Source organism: Myiozetetes cayanensis, unplaced genomic scaffold (assembly GCF_022539395.1).
Source record: "Myiozetetes cayanensis isolate MyiCay16 unplaced genomic scaffold, myiCay2020 scf20-37, whole genome shotgun sequence".
Taxonomy (NCBI): domain Eukaryota; kingdom Metazoa; phylum Chordata; class Aves; order Passeriformes; family Tyrannidae; genus Myiozetetes; species Myiozetetes cayanensis.
Genome location: NW_026087412.1, coordinates 1,429,818 through 1,457,314, shown reverse-complemented (window position 1 = coordinate 1,457,314; position 27,497 = coordinate 1,429,818). Strand labels below are relative to the sequence as shown.

Genomic DNA, 27,497 nt, shown 5'->3' with positions numbered 1-27,497 from the left:
TCAGTCCCACCCGAAGTCCTGCCCCGTCATCTGATAGAACTTCATGTTGAAGGGTCTGTAGAACTCGCGCAGGCGCTGCACCACCTGCGGCTCGATCCTGGGGTGGGGCCGCCCCTTGGACTTGCCCAGGCAGCGGGGTTTGCTGCCCTCGGGCTTCTTCAGGCAGGGGAAGCCCTTGGTCTGGTTGAAATAGAAGTGTTTGTCCGTCACCACCCTCTGCAGGCCCAGGAAGTCCTGGACACGGCCCATCTCCCCGGCCGGGTCGCTGACGAGCCTCTCCCCGCTGACGAAGAGGAAGCTGGCGAGGGGGAAGTACTGCAGCCAGTTGTCCAGGTGCTTGGCGTAGATCCCGATCCTCACCGCGCTCCAGCTCGTGTCGATCAGCCCCGTGCTGGCGTTCTTGAAGGCCAGGGCCTGGAAGCTGGGGATGGCGGGGTTTTTGGACAGGGTCTGTGTGTAGTCCGAGATGGCCCTGGTCACCGGGTTCCGCACCACCACGATCAGCTTCGTGTCCCGGGACATGTTGTAGATGCGCCTGGGGGCCTCCTTGGTGACGAAGTAGCTGGGGGTCTTCTCCATGGTGATCTGCCCCTCCAGAGTCCTGGGCATCAGGCTCCTGGGGACACAGAGGGACACGGTCAGGGCTCCAGGCACAGCTGCTCTGGCCTGATGCCACCATGAGCAGGAACGAGCCCCAAAACCTGCCCAGGAAGGCTCAGGAGCCTCTCAACCACAAACCCCCTCTCTCCTTCCCTCCTACCAGCCAGAAACATGACCTTGTCACACCCCTTTGGTCACCTCCTCATCTTCAAACTCCTTCCTAGGAGTCCCCATGTCCTGGTCTCTCCATTCTGCTCACCCCATCTCAGTGTCCCCTCCAGAGTCTGTCCCTGGGAAGGGACTCCTGTCACTCTGCCCCACCAGCAGCACATCCAGAGAGCACCTGCAGGCTGTTGGTCCCCCTTGGAGGTTCCCCACAACCCCCTTCCCAATCCTTTCCCAGGACACTCCAGGACACTACACACGTTTTGGGGCAGGGCTGGTTTTCATCCCTAGCCTCCAGACAGATTTCATGTCCTGGAGGTTCTGACCCACCGCGGGGGACTGGAAAGAGAAAAATCCCATCCCAGGGGTGATGCCCAAGGAGTAGCTGGGGATGGAGATGCCCACAGGGCTCCCTCCTCTGCCCCCAGCCAGCGAGCAGTTAAGGCCAGAAAAAGACAGTTTCCTTCTAAAAAGAAAGGCAGGAAACCTCAGAGGGCCCAGCCATTGTGCTGGGGAAAATTCACTGCCCTGATTGTTCCCTCGTGCACTTTAATGAGGCATTAATTACCAGAGAAATTACCCAGCCGTGTCACCCTGTGTGACAGAACGGGTCCTCCCTGCCACCAGCACAGGCACCTGCCCCAGAGCCCTCCACATCCCCCTCTCCCACTTCCAAGGAAGAATCATAGAATTCTGGAATGCTTTGGGAAGGGACCTTACAGACCATCCAGTGCCGTGGGCAGGGACACCTCCCATTAGCCCAGGTTGCTCCAATCCCCCTCCAACCTGGCCTGGGACACTTGCAGGGATGGGGCAGCCACAGCTTCCCTGGGATCCCCATCCCACTGCTCGGAGCGTTGTGCAGGGAGCCAGGTGCCAAAAGCAGTTGGGGACAGGGACAGGGACAGGCCATGCTGCAGCCAAGGCTGTGCTGGGGGGGAAGTCAGGGCTCTGCCCAACGGCATTTGTTCCTTATGTAATGGGAAAAGCTTGAGGTTTCTGGGATTTTTTCCCCTGGACTCAGGAAAGAACACTTGATTAAAAGCACTTGTGAGCGGTGCTGGGCCCTACACAGCTCCCTCCCCCAGACAAGAGGCAAAAGCCACTTGTGGCTTCCCCCCCCCCTTTTTTAAAAATTTTTGCACAGTGCCAGTGTTTTTAGAGCCACTTCTTGTTCCCAGTGTCCTCTCCTGGCAGCACAGCCCCTCCGTTTGGCACCAGCAGGATGCCCTTCTGGGGTCCCTAAATCCTGGGGCAGCCGGGGGTCCCCATCCTTTCCAGCACCTTTTTCCCATCACCCCAAATAACAGCACTTACCAGAGAGGCTGACTGACAGAGTTCCTGCTGGGAAACATCTTCCCAAACCAGGATCAGACCCTCACACGCACACCTGTCCCCTCCCACGGTGCCAAGGCCATCGTCCCTAAGGGGTCTGTGGGGTAGAGGGACCCCCAGAGCCCCCCAGGACCCCCACCCACCCCACACCCAGCAGTACCAACACCTTCCCTGGCCCCATCCTGCTGACCCAAAGCTTCTCAGCTCCTGGGAGCTGCACCTACTTTAATTAACACCAACCACAGCATCCAAGGCTTAATCACCACATAATTAACAGAGAATATTTAATCCCAGCCCACGCTGGGGCAGCTCTGTGTGCACAGGTACCCCCAAAACTGCAGCCCCTGTGCCTGTGCTGGGGGGCAGAGACTTCACCCCCCAAACTGCCCCCCCCCCAGCAGGGACAGCGGGGTCCCAACATCCCAGAATCCTGTTGGGAACAGCGGCCTCCAAGCGCTCAGTTGTGCAGCACCTCCTCTTCCTGAGCAGCTCCATCACCCCCAGCTACTTGGGAGATAATTACGCAATTTCACATTATCATTAACTCCCTAATACTTTCCCCTAAATTACCCCAGTTAATTATTGATAACCCCTCCAGATCTGGCTTCAACTGGCAAAGAGCAGAGCGGGCTTTGTTGTGCCCCACTTTAATGCAAACACCGGAAACTTTAATTAAATTTGCAGTTAATTCTTATTGACCTTAAGAGAACGCCCTGGGAATGCCAGGCAGTGCCTACAGGTACACGACACTGCAGTGGGGGAGCCCTGGGCAGCCTTGGCAGGAGTTGGGATTTCAAGAGGAGACTGTGCCCGGGGGAGGGATACAACCCTTTTAACCTTTCTATTAAGCTGATAAATTGCAATTTTTAATTAATAAAACAACTGGCATTTGAGAGGCGTCAGAGATGGGATTTCCTACACGGAGATGTCCAGCACGTGCAACGTTTCCTCTGCTGAGGTAACGTGCAGGGAGTCACAGCAGATAAAATGATGATAAAAATGCAGAAATGCATTAAATACTGATTAACAGCCGTGGCAGGCAGGGAATCAAAGCAGACTTCAAAAACCGGGCCGACATAACTTTCCAGAGTTAATTGGTTTGTGATTCCTCAACTCTGGGATGATTTTGGTGCAGAGGAAGGAGAACTCCTCCCAGCATGGAGCTGAGGGCCCAAGGGATGCACCCTCAGGAGCTCAACCTGATAAATAACTCTCCAGCCCAAAGCATCCCTGAGTTATCACCCAGGGCAGCTTCATAAGGAAAATTAACTCTATCCCAGCCCAAACCAGGAGAGCAGGACAGGCCTTGCCTACAGTTCATCCCCACTGAAATGCCCTAGCATGGATACAGCTCCAACCTGTGATGGGGAACCCCAAACCCCAGATCAACCACAGGGGTGATGGGGGCCATCACATCAGGGGGATTGGAGCCATGGGCTCAGGGCTTACAGGTTCTGTATCACCACCAAAAAGAGAAAAAGGGGGAGAAAAAAACCACAACCCTTCTCTATTATTATTTTCAAAAAAATGAGCACTGACCAAAAAGGCCAGACAAAAGGAGTGAAAGGAGGGGATTTCTCCCGGGTGGGACATGGTTGAGAGCTTTCTGCAGGGCAAAGAAAGTGACTCTTTCAAGGCTCTAAGATGGGCCATGGGGGACAAAACCCCCCGGGCAGGGGACACCCCGCGCTCCAGGGGACCCCCTCCCTCCTGGGCAGGGTGACAGCGGCTCGGGTGGGGGACAGAACCGTTTTTGTGTAAATGTAAAACAGTTTGGAACCGGGAGAGGGGGGGACAAGGCTTGGGACAGATTTATCCTCTCGCAGCAGACACCCGGTACCACCCGGATCTGCATATGAATCGCCCCCAGGGCTTATCTCAGCCCCGGGGACAAGGCTGCCTTTGTGGCCCCACGGCAGCTATGAAGTTGTTAAACTGGAACCAGTGATGGAAACTTGGAATTTTGGAGATAGCGGCCTCTTCCTTCCAGGCAGCTCAAATAGCAGCACCTTGGCTGGGAGGAAAGGTGTGAGAAAGCAGGGAGGGGGACAGGATGTCGGTAGGGACAGATCCAGCCCCGGATCCCTGATCCGGCTTCTGGGGGACACACCAGACCCCCATTCCCCCAAAATAGCGGGGCTATGTGTGGGCAGCTGTCCCTACCCCCATCCCTGGCCATTCCATGACCTTCTATTCCCGGAGGATGCACCGGGGCATCTGTTGAACCTCTGCAGGGCTTGGATGGCTGAACTGGGAATGCTGAACTGGGAATGCTGAACTGGGAAAGATGCACTGGGAAGGCTGAACCCACCAAGCCGCCCGGGAGCAAATTAGCCCACGTTCCCTATTCCTCCTCATTACCGTGATATTCCCCCTCTCCTCCGAAGGGGCAGCGGGTCCTGCCAGTGCCCCCCCAGCCCGCAGAGCCTCCCCCGGCGTTCCCCATCCCCGAGCTGCCTCCATTATTTTTGATTCTTTCACCAATTCAAAAATGTGCAAATGAGGCCACGGCTTCCCAATCAGGCCTGGCCGGGAGCTAATTGGCTTTAAGCAGGGAAACCTGAATATGCTAATGACGGCAATAACAAGCCCGGGATGCGCCTGGAAGGGGAGCCAAGCCCTGGGCTCCACCACGGGCTGACTGAGACACGTCAATTAACAAGGAGGACGATAATTTATTAATGCTCCTTTGCACCCCCCTGCCCTTTGCTCCTAATTACAGTTTGATACATGAAACATCGAGGAGGTTTTCCCGGTCCTGCTCCCAGCTGGAGCATCCCCAGGCAGCCCCCAGAGCCTCCTGCTGCCCCCCAGAAGCCCATGTCCCCATTAAGCCATAGACCAGGACCACAACTGGGGGTCTCCAGCCAACACAGAGGACCCAGACCACGGGGACAGGGACCCTGGGTTGGGATTCAGTGGATAAAGATGCTCAGAGGAGGAGGAAAATGCTATGGACTGGGTGCTGCTGCCTGCCAGGGCCGGTCCCCACAGGGTCCAAGCCCCCCCAAACCCTTCCTGCAGCATCAGGATGTGGGAGATGAGGAGCGAGGGAAAGGGGAGAAGCTGGAGCCAACATTTGCATTTCTAATGGAGTGGCTTTCACAGGTCACCCGACACCCAGCTATGACCCCCCACAGGAACCGGGGCCATGGGGGAAAACACGTCTGCTTTTCCCATCTCCAGAGTCCCCCAGACTTCTGTGTACCCCAATTCCCTGGCAGGAAGGGACAAAAAAGGCTGTGTCCTCCCCAACCCCACAGTCCCCACACCAACCCCAGCTCCACTCGGCCATCCCACACTTCCACCCCCGTCCTGCCCCGTGTATGGCCAGAGACAGCAATTAGGGGCAGCTCCAGGCCCTGAAGGTTTTTATTCCAAAGGCTCTGGTGAATGCCCATCACAGCCAGTGATTATGGAGAGCAGGAATCAGCCTCAACAAGGACACAGCACCTTCCCTGCTCTGGAGCTTCAGCTGTTTGGCCTCAGCATCCATGAGAGATAGTCCCTCCTCACCCTTCTCCAGTGTGGAGCTGATAAATAGGGTCATCCCACAAACTGAGCAGCTGAAGTCCCCACTGATTCTGCTGGGGACCCCTCACAGTCAGCACTGCTCAGATCCCCCCATGCTCGTGCCAAGAAAGGGTGTCCCTGGGCCACGGCACAAAGCCTGGGAGCCACCCTGGGCCTCCTGCTCCCTGCTGGAGTCACCACCCACAGCTACAGAAACGAGCACTGGGGGCCCCACAGTCCATGGGGACATTTCCTACCTCTGGAGCTCACCCAGAGATGGAACAAGAGCAGGGTGGTGCTGCCTCAGTGGCTGAAGGGGGGTCTGAAGCAAACCCACCCCCGTGTTGAGCAGCATTTCCCCTGCAACAAGCACAGACTGAACAACCATTAGCGACAAAACAGCTGCGCCCACTGCTTGGGTTGAAACAGGTGGGGACAGAACAGCTCCAGGGAGCCCCCAAAAACCCTCAGAAAATGGGGGCTGCCCAGACCCTGTGTGGGGGCACTGAATCCCCACAACCCCTTGAGGCAGCAGGGGCTGGCACGTGCCCAGCTCTGGTGGGCTGGTGCACAGCAAGGGCAGGGATGCCGTGGGCACACCCAGCCTCTCCATCCCCCTGGAATGAACCCTGGCAGCAATTAGGAATCCTCTTCTCTGGGCTGGCTCCCCAGTGTCCCTTTGATTCCCAGTGCCGGCGTCCCGGGGGCGAGGGGACAGCCTGTGGCAGGTGTCTTGCCTGTGACCCGGGTCAATCGAGGGCTCTGATCTCCAAATGACCCTTCCCAGCAGTGCCTGTGTAGCCGCGCTCAAACAGCTTGCAGATGAAGGAGCAACAGACTGGAGATGATTTATTCAGGAATTAAAGGTTCAGTACCCCTTTTAAAGGCAGCGCCTCGGCACTGTCAGCCTTCATTGCACACAATTAAAGGGGTTTGCTGCCCCGGCCCCCGCCCTCCTGCCTTCCAGGGGAAGGAAATCAAACAAAACCAGCCCCCCCCCTGCCAAGCCCCGGCCCTGGGGGGTGGAACTGTTAAAGGACTTGTGAACTTGTGCACGAGTGGCCCTGGGTTCCAGCCTGGGAAGCTGCTCCAGCTCCATTCTCTGGCAGGGAACAGCCTGGGATGGGGGATGCAGGCGCTCGAGCTGGTCCCCACTCGCAGGAAGGGATGCTCGGCCTTGGAGTCCTCTTGGCTCCTGTGGCATCGCTGCAAAGCCTGTTCCTGCAGCCGGGCCTTGGGGAAACGCTCCTGGAGCCTTATCCCTTCTGTTTATCCTTCCTCCCATTCATCCCTCCGGAGCAAACCCGAGCCCCTCCACAGCTCCACACCCCCAGGCTCGCTGGTCACCCGTGACCTCACACCGGCAGAACCCAAACACAGCCTTGAATTTCCCTCTGCCACCTGAGAGGGGAGATAAGGATAAAACCTGGCATCATCTGGATTATCTTCTCCCTTTCCAAGCGGTGGGAAGCGCGGTGGTTGTGGGGGGGAGCGGCGCTGGCGGGCGCGAGCAGCAGGAATTCAATGAAAAGCTTCCTTCCTCTTAGGAAAAGAAAGGGAAGAAATCCGCTGGCAGCGGCCGCTGTGATAATCCCTTTCCAAGGCAGTAAATTTTCCTGCAGCTCCCCCGGAAAGTAATCCAGCGGATTATTGCACCTTTCAGCACCAGCAGCCTTTAAACAACGCTCTGCCCTCCCCAGGCATCTTGTGCTTTCTGACCTGACCTGCTGTCTGAGTGCGGGCAGACACAAATCACCCTCCTCTGCACCCACACCGGGGACAGATTTTATCCCCCTGGTAACTGGGATCCTTTGGCGCTCCAATAAACAAGGGAAAATTGCTCTTAGGGGCTGTGCAGCTCAGGCTGGGGAGGGGAGGGGACCCCACAACCCTGACTGTCCCAATGCACACCCTGATCTGATGGCTGTGACACGGTGAAAGCACATTTAAGACAATTCCAGCTATTTTTTTATGGACCAGTTGTTCCCAGTCTCAATGCTCCAAGCAAGCTGTTGAGATGCAAAATCTTTTGCTGTTAAATAAACACAGAAAATAAACCCAACCCTGAGACCACTCTTAGATACGTCTAAAGTCTTTGTTTTCAATTACAAATAAAACCCTCACATATTGGTTTTCACTAAATTATTCCCCTGCAGCAGTGGGCTGGTTGTTCCCCATTTCCCACCTAGATGGAGGAGAGCACAGGAAGGGCATGAAAAGGTCACAAAAATCACTTTTTTTTGCAGCTTCAAAGTTACATGGGAAGAAGAAACAGGAATTCTTTCACTTCCTGATGCTTGATTGAGCAAAAGGAAGGGACTTTAAAACTCACCCAGTTCCAACCCCTGCCATGGGCAGGGACACCTTCCACTAGCCCAGGTTGCTCCAACCTGGCCTTGGACACTTCCAGGGATGAGGCAGCCACAGCTTCTCTGGGCAGCCTGTGCCAGGGAAGGATTCCTTCCCAGTCTCCCATCTCTCCCTGCCCTCTGGCAGTGGGAAGCCATTCCCCCTTGTGCTGTCACTACCATTCCAAGTGCATCCATCCCCTCACCGCCAGTCCTGAGGGACAGTGTCTGCAGGCAGTCCCAGCCCACGAGCAGTGCTGGCCTGAGCCAACAGCTCGCAGCTAATTAGCTCAGACTAATTAACGAGGGCACAGTGCAGGTGGCAGGACCCGCCCCACCCTCCGCGGTGCCGGGTCCCCAGGAGCCCTCCCTGCCCCGATCCCGGGGTGCAGGCGAGGGGCACCCCCAGCAGCCCTGCCTGCCCTGCCAGCCCTGCCAGCCCTGGGGAGGGCAGCGGGGCAGGAGCCCATGGGTGACACCCCGGTCCCAATCCCACCGCAGGTGCAGGAGCAGCGGGAGCGAGGCAGGAAGAAAGGAGGAATCCACACATGTCTGCCAGAGCGAGACCTTCCCGCTGGCCGGCGCTGGCAGCTGCTTTGATTTGATTAACAGATGCTGACGAGGCATCGAGACAAGTCCCCAGAGCCATGAATAATTTCAGGGTATTTGTGTTTATTTGATCTCGGTATGGGGCTGGCCCAGCCCGGCCGGACCCTCGCAGAGCGCTGGGGACGGGGCTCTCAGGCTCTCCAGATGGCCACTCCAAGGCCACCACGGGCAGGGCTGGCTGTCCCCTCCAGCAGGGCTGGCTGTCCCTTCCAGCCTGTGCCCTGGAGAGCCCTTCATCCTCCTCCTCACCCTCCTCCTGCACAGCCATCCCTCCTGGTAAGGGGGTGACAGGACCCCCCAACAGCCTTCAGGGAATAGAGGGGGTCCCCCCAGCCTCGTGATCTTTAACATGATTCATTCCAATGTTTTCAAGTCACTTATGAAGTTTCTTCTCTTTTAAACAGGCAAAAATGAGTACTCTGGACTCCCAGGTTCCTGGGTCAGAGCTGGGATCCGAAGCTCTGTGCCAGGGCCACCAGGTCCTGCTGGAATCACCAAGGTGCAGGTGGAGGTTGGAAAGAAGTTCATCAAGGTTGGATGGAATGAGTCAGAAATCAAAGATGCTCCGAGCATGGGGCGAGCCCATCCCCTGCCATCAGAACAACTTCCCTCCAAGTGCTGATCCAGTGGGGATCCACTGCCTGCATCTCATGAGGCTTCTGCAAAAGTGCTGTCCCAGTCTGGCTGTCCCTGCTGAACAAGCACCGAGTCCTGCTCGAAGCTTCAGCCTCAAACCAGCCACGAGTCATTCTGAAACACATCCAGAACTGTCTCATTTCTACCTAAGAAAACACAAATCAGCCCCTGCTCGTGAGCTGGAGCCAGGGCTGAGGTCGGCAGTGGGGCTGTGGGGATCCATCAGCACCATTTCCAGTGATGGCTTTAAGCTCTCTTGGCCAGATCCACACAGGAATTTGGGATCATAAAGCTCACCGAGATCACTGGTGACTGCGCTCCTCAGTGCCCCTGTGGAGGGGACCCCTCTGAGGGAGGAGAGCTGAGCTGGTGCCTCACTCACTGCTCCCCAGCTCCTCCACCCTGCACCCCATCCTGCCGGGAGCACCCCCTTGTCTGGGGACACCCCCTGTCCCCAGTACCAAACCCCTCCAGCACCACACACCCATCCCAGCAGCAGGGGGTGAGCAGGAGGTGCCCTGGAGGGGACAGGAGGGGGGACAGAGCCAGCAGTGCCCTTCCTGCCCTCTCCATGTGGTGCTGGCCCAGCCCAGCCCTGTCCAAGCGAGCAGCAGTTCAGGAATCAGCCCAAAGCGGTGCCAGAGCTGTGGGGTTTGGCCCCAGGGAGGAAAAAAGCACCATATTGGTGCAATTAGCTGAGTTTAGACAAACCTCCCCGGGTGCCTGGGCCGGGCTCAGTGGTTGGCAGAGGAGCAGCAGCATCTGCAGCACCAGCTCTTGGCTGGGGCACCGGGACCCTCGGTGGGCTCGGGCAGGGAGCAGATGTCCCAGCCCTGGGAGCTGCAGGAGTGGGGCAGGGGGGGACAAGAAGAGGGATGGAGGCAGGGGAAGGACAGGAGGGAGGATGGAGGCAGAGGAAGGACAGGAGGGAGGACGGGGGGCAGCGATTCCACAGCTGCAGGTGGGCAGGAGGGGCAGAAATGTGCTGAGGCAGCAAGGCCACGATGGCAGAGCCCTGGTCCCCAGCCAGGGAGGATCCAGGCATTCCCATTTCCCAGTAATGCCTTTGACAGCTCAGGCAGGTGATGGCAGAGCTGCTGCTGCCTGGCCCTGGCAAGAACCTGATGGCCTGGAGCTGCCAACAGCTCTGCAGAGCCCCAGGTTGCCCCCGGGTTAATCCATCCGAAGGTGACGGTTACTCCCAACATCAGAGGTCATCTGCAAGGATGAGCCAGGGATGGAGCCAGGCCTGCCCAGCCCTCCTCACCACCACCTTCCCGGGCTGAGCAGGGCAAAGGAGCCATAACTGCACCTCAAAGGAGAGAGGTTTCACCCTGTGGTGGGAGAGCAAAGCCCAGAAGGTGCTCAAAACCACCCCCTTGCTCCACCCCTGCCAGAGTGGAGGTTGCAACAGATCCATCAGCCAGATCCCTGCATCCCAGTGCCACAGGTCAGAGCCTCCTCCTCAGTTTTGGGGCTTCCCAGGGAAGAGCTCAGCCTAAAACCCCCTTGTGCTGGTCCCCATCTCCTCCCCTGGCTGTTGTGTCCCACCAAGCAGGTTCTGGCTCTCCACGAACACACCCTCCGTGTGTCCCAGCTCACGATGGCTCCGAGCTGGAGCAGCTCATCTGTCCCTCCACCACCGACAGAAACCCAGGAATGGCTTTGTTTGGTGTTCGTCTCGGGTCAGATGCTGTCATGCTGCTCTTGCTGGGATGAAAAATACATCCAGTTTTCCACAGAAACAACAAAGATTCCCCATCTGTGTCAAATTTGTAATCCAGCCTGGGGGGAAGATGGGAAACAAATTCAACTCTTTTTTTTCTTTCCTATCAGCAAAAGCCTCATTTCCTGGTGAGGAGCATGGAAGGGATGGGAGCCACCACTCCTTGCACAGCCCAGGCTGCCCTGTGCCATCCCATCCCCTGGCATCCCACAGGACAGTGGCAGGAGCCGGGAGAGGAGCCCAGAAATGTCCCAGACCAGGTTGGATGAGGCTTGGAGCAGCCTGGAGCTGGTGGAAAGTGTCCCTGCCCATGGCAAAGGGCTGGACTAGATGGTCTTCAAGGTCCTTTTCAACCCAAAGCAGTCTGGGGTTCCACGATAGGGAGGTTTCTCCACCTTCCTGAGCCATGGGCAGCTCCCAGCTCCTGTCACCAGCACGGGGTGAGCCCCAGGGGATGGAGATGGAGGCTCCATCCACCCAGGGCCTCTCACCCTGGTGTTATTGCTCCTTTCCTCCCTCCCTCTCTCCAGCAGGAACAACTGGGAATTCTCTGACAAAACATTTCTTCCTGGAGAAGCATTGGTTTGTGGCAGTTGGAGTTGTTTGTGGGAAAGAACTGGATTTTGACTATTTTTAGCCTGGTTTCCTAAGGAAATGTGGCTTAAGCAATCACATGGTCTGTCTGCCCGTCTTCCCCCAGCCAGGCTGATCCCACCGGCCGATTCCAGCCGGATTTGAGGGAGGACAGGGATCCAGAAGAGGAAGTTTGCACATTTCCATGAAAAGCTGCAGCTGAGTGGTGGGCAGGACCCCAACCACCATCCACTGCTCAGGGGAGGGCAAAGCCAGCCCAGCCCAGAACCAGCAGCTCCCCCCAACACCAGCCCCATCCACACCAGTCCCACCAGTCCCTGCTTTGCTGGGCTTCAGCCTCCCCAGCCTCTGCTCAGAACCAGTGTCTGGGTGGGAAGAGAGAAGTTGTAAAGACTTCAATACCCTTCCCACGAAGCAGCCCCCCAGGCAGACCCCCTTTGGGGTGCCCCTGTCCCCCATCCAGGCAGGGCCATTCTGCCAAGCAGGAGAATCCTGCCTGGAGCCAGGGGCTGGGCTCTGCCAGGCCTTGGGCATCAGAAGGGTCCCAGTGCTGACCCCACATCCCAGGGGAGTGCCAGTCTCCAGGGACAGCTGTTGCTGCTGGTTTGTCCCCAAGCTGCCTTTTGTATGAGCTAAAAAATGAGCACATCCCAACCTTCCAGTGTTAGTGTGTCCCACTGACACAGCTGCTCTTCCTGATGGGAAAGACACCCTGGGATCGGGCAAATCCACCTTCCCAAGGGCTCCTCACTACCCAGAGCCCAGCACAGGAGCACTGGGCACTCACTGACCCCTCAGGCAGCACTGGGAGCAGTTTGGTGTTCCTGAGGGAGAGGGAAACCAGCAATGCCAGCAGCCTGCACTTTGAATCCATTCCCCATCTCCGACAGCATCCTCCCATTCCCATCCTCACCCAGACACTTCAGTTCCTGGGTGATGATGGATGAGCAGAGGGATGATGGATGGGGCCTGCAGCCTGACAGGCACATTGATCCCTGCATCCCTGCACAGCCAGCGTGGGAGCCAGGGAAATTTTTCCAAATATCCAACCTAAACCTCTCCTGGCACAACCTGAGGCTGTTCCTTGGCTCGTTACCTGGGACAAGGGGCTGACACAAAGCCACTTTGTGCTCTGTTTTCCAGGATGGGGGGGAAGGAGCAGAGCCCTTGGCAGAGCCCCCCACCCTGAGGACACCAAACATCCCTCTGTCCATTAATGACTGAACTGTCCCCTCAGGTGGATGGACAGATGGACAGACAGTCCAGAAAGTGCTGGTTGCTTCTCCTTTAGGGAGAAGTGACCGCAGGGATGGTCTGTCCTGCGATTTGGGGGTCAGGACGACTTCAGGATTAAATTTAATGTTGGGGGAAAAAGGTAATTCTGCCAAGTGACCTTCCAGTAAATTGTTTTTTTTCCCTGCACAGCAGCAGCTTTAAAGTAAAACAACACAAACCCCAAAACAAACCCTTCTTTAGGCATTCCCAAATAGGTTTTTTTTTTTTTCCTCCTGGTTATTGTGGAAATTTAGATCAGAAAACGTGTTGGGTAAAAATATTCAATTCCCCACAGCCTGCAGAGCCTCATCAAAAATCCATTTGAAGTATTACTCTCAAATCCCTCATGGCAATGGGATATTTTAAGGTCAGTTAAACTTATTATTCACTCAAGATTTGCTTTCAGGTCCCTGCATATTTCAAACAGATTTCCCCCCATCTTTAGCCTGACTGTGTTACAAAAAGCCCTTTCCCCCCTCCCTTTCTTTTTTTTTTTCCTGAAAAGAAAAAAAAAAAAAAGTTGTCAAAAGAAAAGATCCTAATCAGAAACAGCTTCTGAAGCCTTAAAAGCCGCTACAGTTTGTACTTGTTACCAGCAAACATCGACGCTATCGCCCGATCCCTAAATCCCTTGACTTCCAAAACACTGCACGGAGCTGTGCTTGGAAAAGAAGAATTAACTCCAATCTGGTTTTCTTATTTGCAATTCATTTCCTTGAAACAGGGCTTGTACTCAGATTTTTTTTTTTTTTTTCTCCCTCGCTTTGCACAAGGAAGGAAAGCACTTCAAAAAATACAGCCTGTGTTATTTTGGGATTATTTAGGATTTCCAGCCTGGTGTAGCTGTGATTTCTGCCCCTACCATGCCCTTCCCCTCAAAGAACACCAGGAACTTTGGTTGGTTGGGGTTTTTACATAAAGATCACCTAAACAGTGTGATTATTTAATTTTAGGAGTGTCCCCACCTTGGGAGGAGCCCATCAGTTCTTCCAGCAGCACAAATGACCCCTGAGGGATCAGCTCCCAGACCCAGGGCCAGCAGGATCTGCCTCCAAAGAGACCACCCACCCCCTGAGTGCAAAACAACCTATATTTTAGAGAAAATACAACAATTTCCATTTTTACAACTGTCCACAGGGACACCTGACAGCTGATCATGAGGTTCTGGAGTAGCACAAAGATCAGCCCTTCCCCTAAATCACAACTATCTGTGTCCTCCCTGGAGAGGAGAAGGCTCTGGGGAGACCTGAGAGCCCCTGGCAGTGCCTAAAGGGGCTCCAGGAGAGCTGGAGAGGGACTGGGGACAAGGGATGGAGGGACAGGACACAGGGAATGGCTTTCCACTGCCGGAGGGCAGGGTTAGGTGGGATATTGGGAAGGAATTCTTGGCTGTGAGGTTTGGGAGGCCCTGGCACAGGTTTCCCAGAGAAGCTGTGGCTGCCCCTGGATCCCTGGGAGTGTCCAAGGCCAGGCTGGACGGGGCTTGGAGCAGCTTGGACTGGTGGAAGGTGTCCCTGCCCATGGCAGGGGATGGCACTGGATGGTGTTTGAGGTCCCTTCCGACCCAAACCAATCTACAGTTCTGTGAGCAGCCTCCCCCAGGACCTCTCCCAACCCCTGCCAGGCTGTTCAGACCCCATAACACACCTGGGATGGGGCAGGCACTGCCAAAGCCCCACCTCCCTGGGATAGAGGGGCACCCTTACCAATCATCAGCTGCTCCCTGAATGATACTCCCCATTTACAGCCCAATAACAATTCCACAAATCCCTGAAGGTCACAAACAGCATTAAGAGCTCTGCCCAAAGCCACGAGTAATGTGGCCAGCACAGGAGGCAAATTGAGCAGGGAGGGAAAGATTGCAAGTGCCCTAATCTTGCTCCAGAGAGCAAAGACTTTAGAAATTATTACACAGTTCTTAGTGTTTCCAGCCATCTGGCCTGCATTTCTCCATTTGCTCAATCAGACATATGTTGCTTTTATCCCTACCCCTGCCAGCTCTCCCCTGTTCCCTGAAAACATGTGCATCCTCCACTCTGCTCATTTCCAGCTCAGCTCAAAGCAGAGGCTGAGAGTTTGGCGCTGTGAAGGCTTCCAGCAGGTGAACATGCCCATCAGAGCCTCTTCCATCTCCCACTTGCACCTAAAAATCAGTTTGCCCAAAACAAGTAGGGAAGAGGGGGAATGTTGCACTGCTCTATCAACACAGCTCCCACCATCTGAGCAGCTGCACCGCCCTGGGCCTCTGCAGACTTCTCAGGGCAGGAGAAGGAGGAGATCCAACAGTCTGCCCAAGGACAGCCAAAGTGTCACAAGGTGCTGGAAGAGACCTGTGAGCCGTGGAGGATCTTTGGGAGCTGCCATCACTATGGAGAACACAGAGCTGCTGGTTGGGATCAGGCTGAGCTCCCACCAGGCATTGAAGACTCATCTTCACCTTCACATCAGCTGTGGCTGCACGTTCCTCTTCCACGAGGCTGGGTGACAGCCTCCCTTCCAGCAGGAACAGCCTCCCTTCCAGCAGGAACGGCCTCCCTTCCATCAGGAACAGCCTCCCTTCCAGCAGGAACAGCCTCCCTTCCAGCAGGAATGGCTTCCCTTCCAGCAGGAACGGCCTCCCCGAGTCCACAGCTGGGCAAGGAGTGAATTACATTGAATTAAACACTGTCCAGGGCCTCGAGTATCCGGCCAAGTGCTCCCAGATGTGCAGGGCTCTCCCTCAAAGCCATCCGCAGGCTTCAGAGCCTCCCTGGATATTTAATACCTTGGGATCTGGGGTGTGAGGGTCAGAGACGGGGGTTTCCGTGCAGAGGCTACAAATCTTCTCCACTCTTCCCATCACCCTTTAATAACACCATAAATCATCAGGCACTTCTCAGGTGACCACGTCATTGCCCGTTTGCGTCTCCGAGCAAAACGCATCCGGACTCTCCCCGTCGGCTGGGAGACCTGCTGGGAGCAAACTCCAGGGGATTGCGTGCCCCAGCTCTCCTCCAGCCACTCATCTCCTGGCATCTGTGCTTCAGCTGCAGTGTGGCAGCACGGGGAAAAGGCGAGGAACTGATACGGGAAGATTAAAAAAAGGTTGGATGGGTCTGTTCCTAATGTGAGCCTCGCTGCTCGCAGCCCTTTGATTGCAGCACCACTGAGAGATGGAAATTCACTGGAGGCAAAGGAATTAATTAACGGGAGAAGAAAGGAGCATCAGTCTGTTGGAGTCCTGGCATCAATTCTGAGAGGGGTTTTGAAGTGGCAACAGCTTTCCTTGTTCTTTAAAGTTGTTCTGCGTCCTGCACGGGCACCCCAGGAACTGACACGCAGCATGTGCAGGGCCTTGTGCTGATGAGGTGACCCAGGTGGCACGGGACAAACCTGCCTGTCTGTGCTGGGGACACCCAGACCCTGCCCCTGCATCCTTCCACTTCCTGCTGCTCCCAACTGCTCTCCTCTGATCTGCTGAGACCTCCAAATGACAGAGGAGCCACCACCCTTCCCCAGGCTGTCAGCACTCACCTGGGGCTGAGCTGGTCTGGGAGCTGCTTTGGGACCTGGTTTGCATCTCCAAATGGTTTCACAACTCTGCAAGAAGTAAATGCTGAGGTTTTGCTGCAGGTGAGAAGAACATTAAGCACCTTCAGCCAAATTCCAGTTCAAACTGGGAGTGTTTCCAAACACAGCCGTGCAGATACACGTGGGCTGTGGTTCTCCAAAGCTTCCTCTGGTTCCTGAGACATCAGTTTCTCTTGTCTTCAGGACACACTGGCTTCACACAAGAACCAAAACTCACCCTGTCCCGTGACTCCAGGAGCCACAGCTCAAAAAAATCATCAAATCTATTCAGATTCCCAACAAAATCAGGAGAGTTTCCACCCTGCCCTCCACCCAGGTCGTGCTGCATGCAAAGCGTGGGATCTGCCACTGGGAGCTTCCCAGCTGAGCTGGGGAGGGTTTCACAGCCAGATTTCTTTCCAAAGGGCACTGGTCACCCTTCCTTGTCATCCATCAACTTGGCTCCAGCTTCACCCAAGCAGAAGTGTGGGGTTTGGGGAGTGTTTGTAGGTCAGGGCTGGGGACATCACACACACAGCTGATGGTCTGTCATTGGCCCACGATGCCACGAAACCAGAAACCCACTAACAACAAGGTTTGTGTTAACACACACTTACAGGCAACTTGTGCTCTGATGCTGACATGAGGTTCCCACAGCTGGGCACAGCTGGAATTAGGTGGTCACTAAATCTTCAAGCCTGGATTTGCCTTAATTTAAAGAAAGTTTGCTTAGAAAAAAAACTGTTTAGAAGAGGCCTGGCCCCATCAGTGATTAATGCTGACAGGAGTCGCTCATTCCCAGTTCCTGCTCAGTCATTCAAGTGTTATGAACCTCTCAGATGACAGAGGCCTTGCTGTGATCCCTGCTCAGCCCCGTGGATGCAGCACGTCCCCACACGCTCCCCCATGCTCCTCAAAGCAGAGGAATATGAATTTTTAATGCACACCCAGATCAGACCCAGACAAGGCCACCCCTCGTTATCTGCCTTGTAACAAGATGGGGATCAAACTGAGAGGCAGGGGCACGGTGGGTGGGTGGCAGCAGCACCACACATCCCTTCAGCAGCACAGAGAGGAGTTAGGCAGCGTGTCACACCCAGGATAGCCGTGGTGGCCCACCGGGACTCATCCCCTCCCCAGGGCTGGTGGCTCTGAGGCTCCCCCATGGGATGGACTGAAGCACCAGGGATGAGCTGGACTCGATGACCCCTCCCAAACTGAGATATTCTGTGCTCCTGTGAGCTCCACAGGTTCTGTGCACCCCGTGCCAGGGGCTGGGGAAGGTTTGGGTGATCGTGGCAGTGCCTAAAACAGCCCAGAGATCTGCAGGAGAGAAGGGGGTGGCTGGGGACACCCTTTGTCACCAACTGGAAGGAAGTGAGGGGTGTGGTGAACCCAGAGAGGCACAATCACAGCACTGGGGACAGGACAGACATGGAGCCATCTGGCAGGGGCAACACCAGGATAGAACTGTAATAGAACCAAAAGCCCCCTGTCCTCCCACCTAACCCAGCCTGCCTAAGATAAGCTCTGAGCTTCAAACTGAGGTGGACACAGAGCCCAGCAAAGCTCCTTCTTCACCCCTGCTCAGAATAAATATCAAAGCACAAAGGAGCCTGTTAGAGGAAGCCAGAACCCCAGGAAAACCTGGGGGACAAGAGCAGGATTGTGCCAAGCACAGCCCCCTGGAGGGGGGGCACTGGGATGCTCCACCATCAGCCCCTCATCTCCGCTCTGCCTCAGCCGTCCCGGTGGGGCAGGATCGGCCCCTTTGGGATGCCTCTCTCCCCTTCTCCTCCTGGCAGCAGCCCAGCCCTGCCCGCCGGCCCCTTTTGTGCCGCAGCGGCTCCGGGGCCGCCCGGGTGGCGGATGGGGCTGTCACGCTTGGGGCTCCGACACCGCGGGGGGACGGCCAGCCCGTCCCGCCCCCCAAAACGGGCTTTTCACCGAGACAAACGAGCCCGTCCCTCAACAAAACCTAAACTCGCAGCCGAAAGCACTTGGCAGCGGCCCCTCGAAATTTTTCTCAGGCTTGTGTGGCTTCGGAACGCGACTCTGAGGAACAGAAGAGCAGCCGGAGGAAGCGGCCGATGAAGAATCGCCCGCAGTGCCCCCGCCGGGCTGGCGCTCGCAGGGATGGAGCTGCCGGGCAGGTCCGACCGGCTGGGAAAAGCCCTTCCTGGCCATCACAAACCCACCCGGGCCCCCCAGAGCCCCTCGGGGGGTCCAGCAGCCTCCACCCCCCCCGGCGCCGCTATTGACGGAGGCAGCGCTGAGCGATCGCGCTGACAGGCTCCTGATCAATGGCACTTATCGAGCCCCTCCGCGCTGCCGGTAATTGGAGGGTTTCTTTCGCTTCCACTCTTATTGACGTTTCCTCCCTGGCAGGGTGTCCGTGGGGGTGGTGGTGGGGAGGAATTGTCACTTGGAATTACGGGGGAGCTCGGCGGGATGGGGAACAAGGGCCGCAGGTGGAGACGGGGGAACCTCCAGGGCACCATCAGCACCCACGGGAGCCTCCCGAGAGGGGAAGATAAAATCAGATCGCCTGACGCAGGGCTGCTGAGGTGGCAGAGGCACTTTGGGATCCTGCCCCGACGGTAAGGAGAGGCGGCTCTGCCCGCGGCTGCAGCAGGAGGCAGGACCTGCCGTGCTTTGCTCTGGGTCTTGGTTTCACCCGCAGCGAGAATTATGGAGTCATGGAATCATTATGGTCGGAAAATACCTCCGAGATCATCGAGTCCATTCCCCCAGCATTGCCAAGGCCGCCACTAACCCGTGTCCCCAAGTACACAGAGCTTTTAAATCCCTTCAGGGATGGGGACTCCACCCCTGCCCTGGGCAGCTGTGCCAGAGCTGGACAGCCCTTTCCATGAAGAAATTCTTCCCTAATATCCAACCTAAAGCTCTCTAGGCACAACTTGAGGCTGTTTCCTCTTGTCCTGTCCCCTGGGAGCAGAGCCTGACCCCCCCCCACAGCTTCCCCCTCCTGTCAGGGAGTTGCAGAGCCAGAAGGTCCCCCCTGAGCCTCCTTTTCTCCAGGCTGAGCCCCCCCAGCTCCCTCAGCTGCTCCAGCCCCTTCCCCAGCTCCATTCCCTTCCCTGGACACGCTCCAGCCCCTCAATGTCCTCCTTGTCATGAGGACCCCAAAACTGAGGCTCTGCAGCCCCAGCAGAGCCATCCTGCCCTCCTCAGATGCTGCTGTGGGAGCAGAGGGGGGCTGGCAGCAGCTCCCCCCTCCCAGCCCCAGGGTTTGGATGCTGCGGCTCCAGAGCAGCTGGAAGTTGGGAGATCCCCACCAAGCAGCACCACACAGCGCCAGGAAAGCGGCAGGGGCGGGGTGTGGCCTCCGGGGATCTGTCACTTTTCTCGTCCCTTCCCGTCAATCACCAGCAGGTCCCTTTATTTATTTATTTTTGATTTGCACAATACAGCTGCTCATTCCCAGCTCAACCAGCCCAAAGGGCGCTGATGGAGCAGGGGAGGAGATGCCAGTTCTCCATTCCAGCTACAGAAACACCTCCACATGTGCCCACAGCCAGGTGTGCCCACGGCCACAGCCCCACTCACAGTTCAGGGGCTAAGGAATAAATCAATTCCAAGTGGCCACTCAGCCTTTCCCTGCCCAAGGACGTTAACAAGGTCACATCCTTATTCTCTCCAGACTAATGAGTGGAGATTACTAATAAGACCTCAGTGACAAGTGACTATATTAATGTAATTCTCTCCTGCTCATAATCAATGTTGTGTGTTAAGATGCAGAGTGACCCTGGTCACCTGGGATGCTCCTGCCACCTCCTCACTGTGGAGCTGCTGGACTGTGAGAGAGGGGTTTTATCCCCTGCCTTGGGGTTTCCTTGGTAGAGCACACAAATCACTCCCAGGAGGAGCCCAGCAGCTCCCCCCACTCCCAAAGTGCTGCTGTTCCCCAGGGCAGCCTGAACCGCTCAGTGCTGGTGGTTTAATCACCCAAATAGTGAACATTTTCTGCAACTGAAGGCATTTTCAGCCATTTCACCCCCTATCTCAGTCTCAAGGTGTGCTGGTCCCAGCTCTCCACCTGCTCCAGCTCACAGCAGCTCGTGTCACCAGCAGCACGTGCTGGAACAGGGAGGCTTTTTTTGGTCCATGGCTCTCAACCATCTAAGCCTGGCTCATCCCTGCTCTCTGCAAGCCTTGGAATCACAGGGGGTTGGCATGACCCCCCTGCCCTGGCATGACCTGCAGGTTCACCCTGTGCCTGGCTGTGCCCTGTGCCCCAGTCACCACCCCCATATTCCCCATCTGCATTTCAAACGACTCTCCAGAACGAGAGGGACTCTCTGAAGAGGTGCCTGAGTAATTTTGCAGATGTTTAGACCCCTGTGATCTCCCTGAGCTGTCTCTGGGCAGAGGGAGAAGGAGGAGGAACCCAAGGAGTTGCTGTGAATTTTCCACCCAGGACCATCACCACAAAAGGTGAGTGTGTAAAACCTCAACAGAGCCACTCCAGGATTCCATCAACTCCCACATCCTGCCTGTACATCCTCCTGCAAGGAAAGACTCCTCTTCAACCACTGCCCCAGTGGTGCCCAGGCTGGACCAGCCCTGGCTGCCTCCACCCCCCAAGACCAGGCTTCCAACCAGGTCCCACAGAAACCTCTCAGAACATCCCTCTGCTCCTCACTTCGATACTCCAGCCAGCCCAAGAGCTGGGATGTGTGGAGGGAGCTGCCAGGCTCAGGTCCCACCCCACTCCTGGAGCCCTGTCAGCACCATCCTGCAGATATGGAGCCTCCAGTCCCTGCCCCATGGAGCCTCCATCCCTGCCCCATGGACCATCCATCCCTGCCCCATGGAGCCTCCATCCCTGCCCCATGGAGGATCCATCCCTGCCCCATGGAGGATCCATTCCTGCCCCATGGACCATCCATCCCTGCCCCATGGAGCCTCCATCCCCTCTCTGCTGGCTCCCTAAGCAGCAGGATTTCCACAGCCCTTTGAAAAGCCATTCAGAGCTAAGTCTTGGTATTAAAGCTGGCCTTTCCTTAGGCAGGTTTTCAATCTCTGCCCGAGCCTGTTGCAGCAAAAAGTTTTTTAAAAGGTCAGGAAGAAGCTTTTAAGCAGATTTGCCAATTAACTGTCGTAGCCCCCTCCCCTCCTGACAGGAGCTGCCGCCTCCGTCCCCGGGGACAGTAATTACTGTTTTATAAATAAGCTTTGAACTCCTGTAAGTAATAGTCTCTCCCTGCATAAAAGCACCCTCTAAATCCACTGGCCTTTTCCACCTTCTGTCACCGCATCTAAAAATAATCTGGGGAGGAAAAAAACCACCGTAATACTTTTAAGAAACTCCCAAATCTCCCTTTACTCTGCAATCATGATTTCTACAACCCCTCAAAAACTAACCAACAGAAACTCTGCAGCTTTCCTGGCTGTTTGTGAACTTTTTGTGATAATGAACACATTTTCAGAACTTTATTTCACAGAGGCAGAGACGGGGAAAGCATTCCTCAGCCAGGGAAAGCATTCCTCAGCCGGGAAGGCCACGGCTCGTTCCACTCTGCAAGTCACAGCTTTTACCCCCAAAATCGCAGCCAACACTAACACGCTGCTTTAATCACTTGAGCCTGACGCTGTCTGTGCAGCAGCACAGGGAACAACCCCACTTCACTCTGCCTGCAGGCTGAGCCAGGCTCAAATTCAGGCTCACAGACCTGCTTGTATCAGCAAGAAGCACTTCATGGGATTGGGAACAACACTTGGGAGCGGCCACGTGGAAACAAGGGAATAGTGTCAGTGTGAAAGGGGGGGGCAGGAGGGTGAACCAGGCTCCAAACCCTCACCCATCCCCTACTCTGTGTCGGGGTGAAAGACCGCCTAAACCAGGACAGGCAGAGCCCCTCTCCCCCTGCCCACAGTAATCTCTGTCAAGGAGCCCTTTAAATGGTTTCAAATGTTAATTCCTCATCGTGGCAGTAAAAGCTATTTTTAATCCCACGTGAAGGCAGTTTGCAGAAACCCAAACTTTGCACGTATTATGGATTGCTTCTCAAGTCCAGGCAGAGCTGGATGTGTGCTAGGAATCAGAAAACAGGGGCACATCATCAGGGAGACCCATCTGGCTGGCTCGGATGTACCCAGCACTTAAGCCCTGTCCTAAGTGTAGAGCTGGGACTAAAACACTGCACAAAAGCCAATTCAAAACACCACACCTTAAATAAAAGCTTTAAAGTATCTGGTTCTTAGTTAAAATTAGCTTTTTCTCAGGTTTCCTGCATGTTCTCTTTGTATTTTCGGTTTTATTTTCCAAACACCGGGGTGAGAATAAAGGAAGCTGAGACAGAAAGGTCTCGTTTGTGAATGGAAGTTAAAAAAAGAGAAGAGATTGCAAAGTAATGAAGCCAAGAAGCTGCAGGGCTGAGTGTCTGCAAAGGCACCGGGAAAACAAGGGCCACTCTCAGCGCTGAAACCGTGAAACCGAGTCCATCAGGAGAGCAGATTAGCCGGTGTCAATGAATAAAGATAATGTCCCGGAGCAGGTCTCAGTGCATCGCCATCTGACTCCTGCAGGATTCCTTTGTCCCTTCCCACCTATGTATTTCTTAAACGCGCCTGTGAAAAGCTCTCCCTGCAAGGCGATCCCAGCCCGGTGCCAAAACGCAGCCTGGTGACTCCAGAGGGGCTGATTTCATTCAGCAGCTCGCACTATAGAGTGTCTTGATCTGTCTGTACAATCACAACACGCACAAAAACCCCCTCAAGGCATCTACTCAGCTCCACTTTTCAGCTGCCAATAACACTCCCAGCAAAAGTCAAAAGAGCAGCGCCGGAGCCGCGTCCTTTCCCCGCCGCTCAAAGGCTGCGGGGTTGCGAGGTTCCGAGATAACAAAGTCCGGCTCAAGAAATCCTGGATGCCTTTCAAGAGTGTTATTAGCTCCTATGAATGGGCCTGAAGAAAGACAGGGGGGGGGGGGGGAAAACCCCACATCCCGTGGAGCAGCTCTCTGCTCCCCATCCGTCTCCCCCCAGGCACGGGGACATGTGCCGGGGCTGGGACGTCCCAGCGCTGTTCCGAGCACAGGAGCGCAGATGGACGAGGAACCCCACGAAAGGCTCCTCACCCCTCTTGCAAAGCTGCATGTTCTGCATTGGATCAGAAGGGAAAATGTCAATAGAAAGCTAAATTTGGTCTCTGGGAGGCTTGGAGCTCTGGGTTGGCTGTGCAGGGCCAGAGGATGCGCAGCGAGGATTCCAGCTCCTTGTGTCCCACCACACCCGGCTGAGGAGCTCCAGCCTGGCCACTCACTGGCCATCCCATAGTACTTTATACCCAAACTGTAAGAAAGCATGGAATTCTTTACAATTCCTCTGAAATCCACTGTGTGCCATCATCAGGGCACAGCTCAGAGAGTGCAATCCCAACGGACACACAGGGAGCCAGGCCCAGCCCCATTCCTGTCGAACCCTTTCTTTGGCTATTGGAAAAAAGCAGGAAGACAAGATGGAAAAGAGGGACTGGGGTAATAGATCATGTGAGGAAACACAAGACAGAGGAAAAGCGTCACATCGAGCTGATGTTGCCGCAAATTTTGGCAGATGGAGATTGGGAAACTTCTTTGGATAAGCTGAGCGCTCTCCACACGAATTCCTTTCAACTTGAATTCCCACAAACTCCCTTTTACGCAAACCAGCCTCTGTGAATCCCCTGTCCCAGCACTGCCATGTGCCCCAAAGCTGCTGTTCCCCCTCTTTCTCCTGCCCCTTCTCCCACAGCCCCAGAATTCCCCCAGGTTGTGCCAAATCCCGGGGCGAGGCCGACGGAGCGGCCGGAACCTCTGCGTGGGGAACAAACCAGCTCTGGCAACCAGAAAGGGAACAATCCATGCAAAGATTCTGCTACACCCCCCGAAATGTCACCAGGGCAGCAGAGCAGCGTGTGCTGGAGGGCCCTTGGGAGCCCCAGCCCCTGCACAGGGATCGTACGAGGTGTGAACACCCCAAGCGCCCCAAACGCCACCCGTGAGCCCAAATCTGCTCAGGGTGGGGAGCAAGTGCTGTCCCACACACACTGAGGGGGTTCCACCCCTTAAATCCCTTCAACCTGCAGCCACTCGGCCCACAAGCACCATTTTCCCTCAATTCCCACAGGCCAGGGCAGGATCTGGCCCTGCTCCCTCATGCCCAGCAGCTCCTCAAAGCTTTGCAGTGAATTTCTAAATATCGCTGCAAACATCTGGGAGTCCATTCCATTCTTGCCATTTCCCTGCACCCACATTCCCACAAAGCAGAGACAGACAGACAGTGCCAGGCTCCCAGACAGGACAAAAACCCCAAACTGGGACAGACACATCAGCATCGCCTCTTCTTTTCATTCAGGTTTCCTTCAAGCAGCACTGAGTGCCAAAAAAATTAAAGCAGGGTTTTTCCTGAGGATAAAACATCCCATAATGCTTGGATTAGCCATTAGGTAATTTATGCTGCAGCCTAGAAAAGGTGTTTAATCTGCTTAGAATTAGCTCAACCTGTAGTAACTCCAGGGATTCTCCAAAAAAAAAGGGACTTTGGGCTATTTCAAATTTAAATTAAATAAAGCAATCAGTAAGAGTAAATTATTTCAGTCAGTAGCTTATAGTGTAAACTAATCACCCACAAGTAGATACTCCTGATGCAGCAGTGAAATCACTACAGGACTGAGCTACCAAGAAAGAACAAAATAATTCTGGAGCAATATTTCCAAGGGATTTTTTTTTTTCCCCACTTTTACTCAAGACAAGCAGCGACCTACAGGTGCCTTCGGGCCAAATATCTTGGCGCGAGAAGCAGTTGGTGTAATTTTGGTTTCCTAGCAAGTTCAAATATCTTAAAAATGTTTGCACCACTTTGGAGATACTCATTGGAAAAACCTGACTTTCTGTCCAACTTCTCTTTTGCTCCACTCCAGCACATCCCAGCTTTAAACATTTAGCTCTGTCTGGCTTTCCCAGGGAAAGAAATCCCTCAGTATAGGCAAGGTCTTGGGAGAAGACAAAACAAGAGGCAAAGAGGAGAGGAAACGAAGGGAAATAGTTGTGAGTGTGATTGAAAACACACTTACTCTACGCAGAGTTGAAGCAAAACATCTACTGATTTTCCCCTCCCTCCAAAGGATGCAGCTTCTCTCCGGCCCAGCGGCCGCTTCCCCCCGCTCCAAAAACCTTCCCTGCTCCGTTTCTCCAAATTTACCACAACCATATGCAGAACCATCCCAAGGCATCTCACTGGTACCAGGCCAGGCTCCCTGCAAGCGCTCACAGCACTGGAAACTCATGGCAGAGCCATCCAAGCTGAGATTTATTTCTCCTTCTCTCTGCGGTCCATCCTACGGACGCCTCGCCGGGCTACGGCGAGAGATATGAAAGCGTTCGATCCTCCCCGCTTTAATTATGTGCTCGCAGTCATTAAACTCCCATTCTGCCCAGCGAGATCTATCTTGTAATCCTCACCCCGAAAGATTAGTTATCATCATTATCGTTCCTAGAGCAGCACAGACACAAACGGTGCTGAGGGACGAGCTAATAAATCACGGGGATATTAACGCAGCCGTAAAAATAAGCGCCGCTACTCACTGGGTTTGAAGGTGTGTTAAGTCCCAACTTTACAGCCCAGATGTGGGCTCACAGAGCTGAAACTCTGCGGGTAAAATTACCACTAAAATTATCCTTTCCATTAAACGCGCTGGTTCTTCACAGGTTATTATTTTGGCGAGGATGGGGGAGCCGCAGCCGCCCCCGAAACGCAGGGAAACATCGAGAGCACGTATGAAACACGGTATTCCCGGGGGGCTTGCGGAGCAGGGGATGGAGAGGCAGGAAGGACAGGGAGAGCTACTCCTCTGATTATTTTCAGATGTTTCCCCGAGAACACCGCAGCGCTTTTTATGCATCGACACATTTGGACTCTCTTCAAAATAACGGACCAGATTCCACCATCGGCTTCAAGGGACTTATCGCTCCGACTCCGCTTGGCCCGGCCGCTCCGGAGTTGGCCGGGAGACGGCACTTTAATAGACACCACATGCACAGTAGCTGCTCTTCCGAAGGCTTTATCGCCTGAAGAGTTCAATTCCACCGAAACCCTCCAAAAACAAACTCCCTTGGATCACTCCGGCTCTGCCCTTTGCCACAAACCCACCGACACCGATTTACGCCTCTCCCGTTCTGAGCACAGCCAGGATCGAGCCCGAGATCTTCGCTCCCTTTATTTTTATAAACCACGCGAATTCAATAATTCCTAAAGAAACCCGGTGGGGGGAAACGGTGGGACGGCTGAGGATGACGTGATAAAGGTTAAAATCGCAAGGGCTGGAGAGTTAAGAGAGCAAATTTTTGCTGCCCGGTGGGTTGTGGGATGGGAGGCTGCGGGAACAGGGAGGAAAAGGGGGATGTGGGGACAGCGGGGACACGGGGTTAGGAGGGACACGGAGGGATACGGGGACAGAAGGGACACGGGATCGGTTCTCACACTCGCACCGCTCCCGACTTCAGCCGCAGCCCCGCAAAACCAGCCCCCAGCCCCTTCCTCAAGCCAGGCGAGGATCGGAGCTGCCGTCCCCCTTCTCGTCCCGCCCGGGACCCACCTCCCCCTCCCCGCTTCCCCTCTCTCAGCCCCTTCGGACCCCCTTTCTCTCCCGGGACCCTCCGCGCTCGGACCAGCCTGTTGCAGAGCCGCCCCATCCCAGCAGCACGGGCGGCAATTAACACCGCTCGGCGCTTAATCACCCACTGCCGCGAGCCCCCCCCGCGCCGCGCTGCGCCCCTTACCTGTACCAGCGCAGCCCCTTCTCGTAGCACCTGTCGAAGAAATGGGGCTCCGCGCCCACCGCCCGCACCCCGGGGTGCGCCCGCAGGAACTCGAGCAGCGCCCGCGTCCCGCCCTTCTTCACGCCCACGATGATGGCCTGGGGGAACCGGCGGCTGCCGCTCCCCGAATCCCCCGCGCCCCCCGCGCCCCCGCCGCCCCGGCCCCGCGGGCAGCGCGCCGGGCACGGGCAGCAGCAGCGCGGGCGGCAGCGGCTCGCAGGGCCCGGGCAGGCAGGAGAAGAAGTAGGTGAAGAAGAGGATCATGGTGAGGAGCAGCGAGGCGCGGCGGCTCCCGGCGGGTCCCAGCAGCCGCCCGCTACATCCCAT

General features: G+C 55.5%; 1 protein-coding gene across 1 annotated transcript; it reads right to left on the bottom strand.

The window, feature by feature from the left end:
* Window positions 1-27,497, bottom strand: HS3ST6 (heparan sulfate-glucosamine 3-sulfotransferase 6). Its single transcript, XM_050317064.1, is given in 3 exon segments — window positions 1-616; window positions 27,132-27,326; window positions 27,328-27,497. Coding segments are annotated over 3 exon segments (981 nt in total).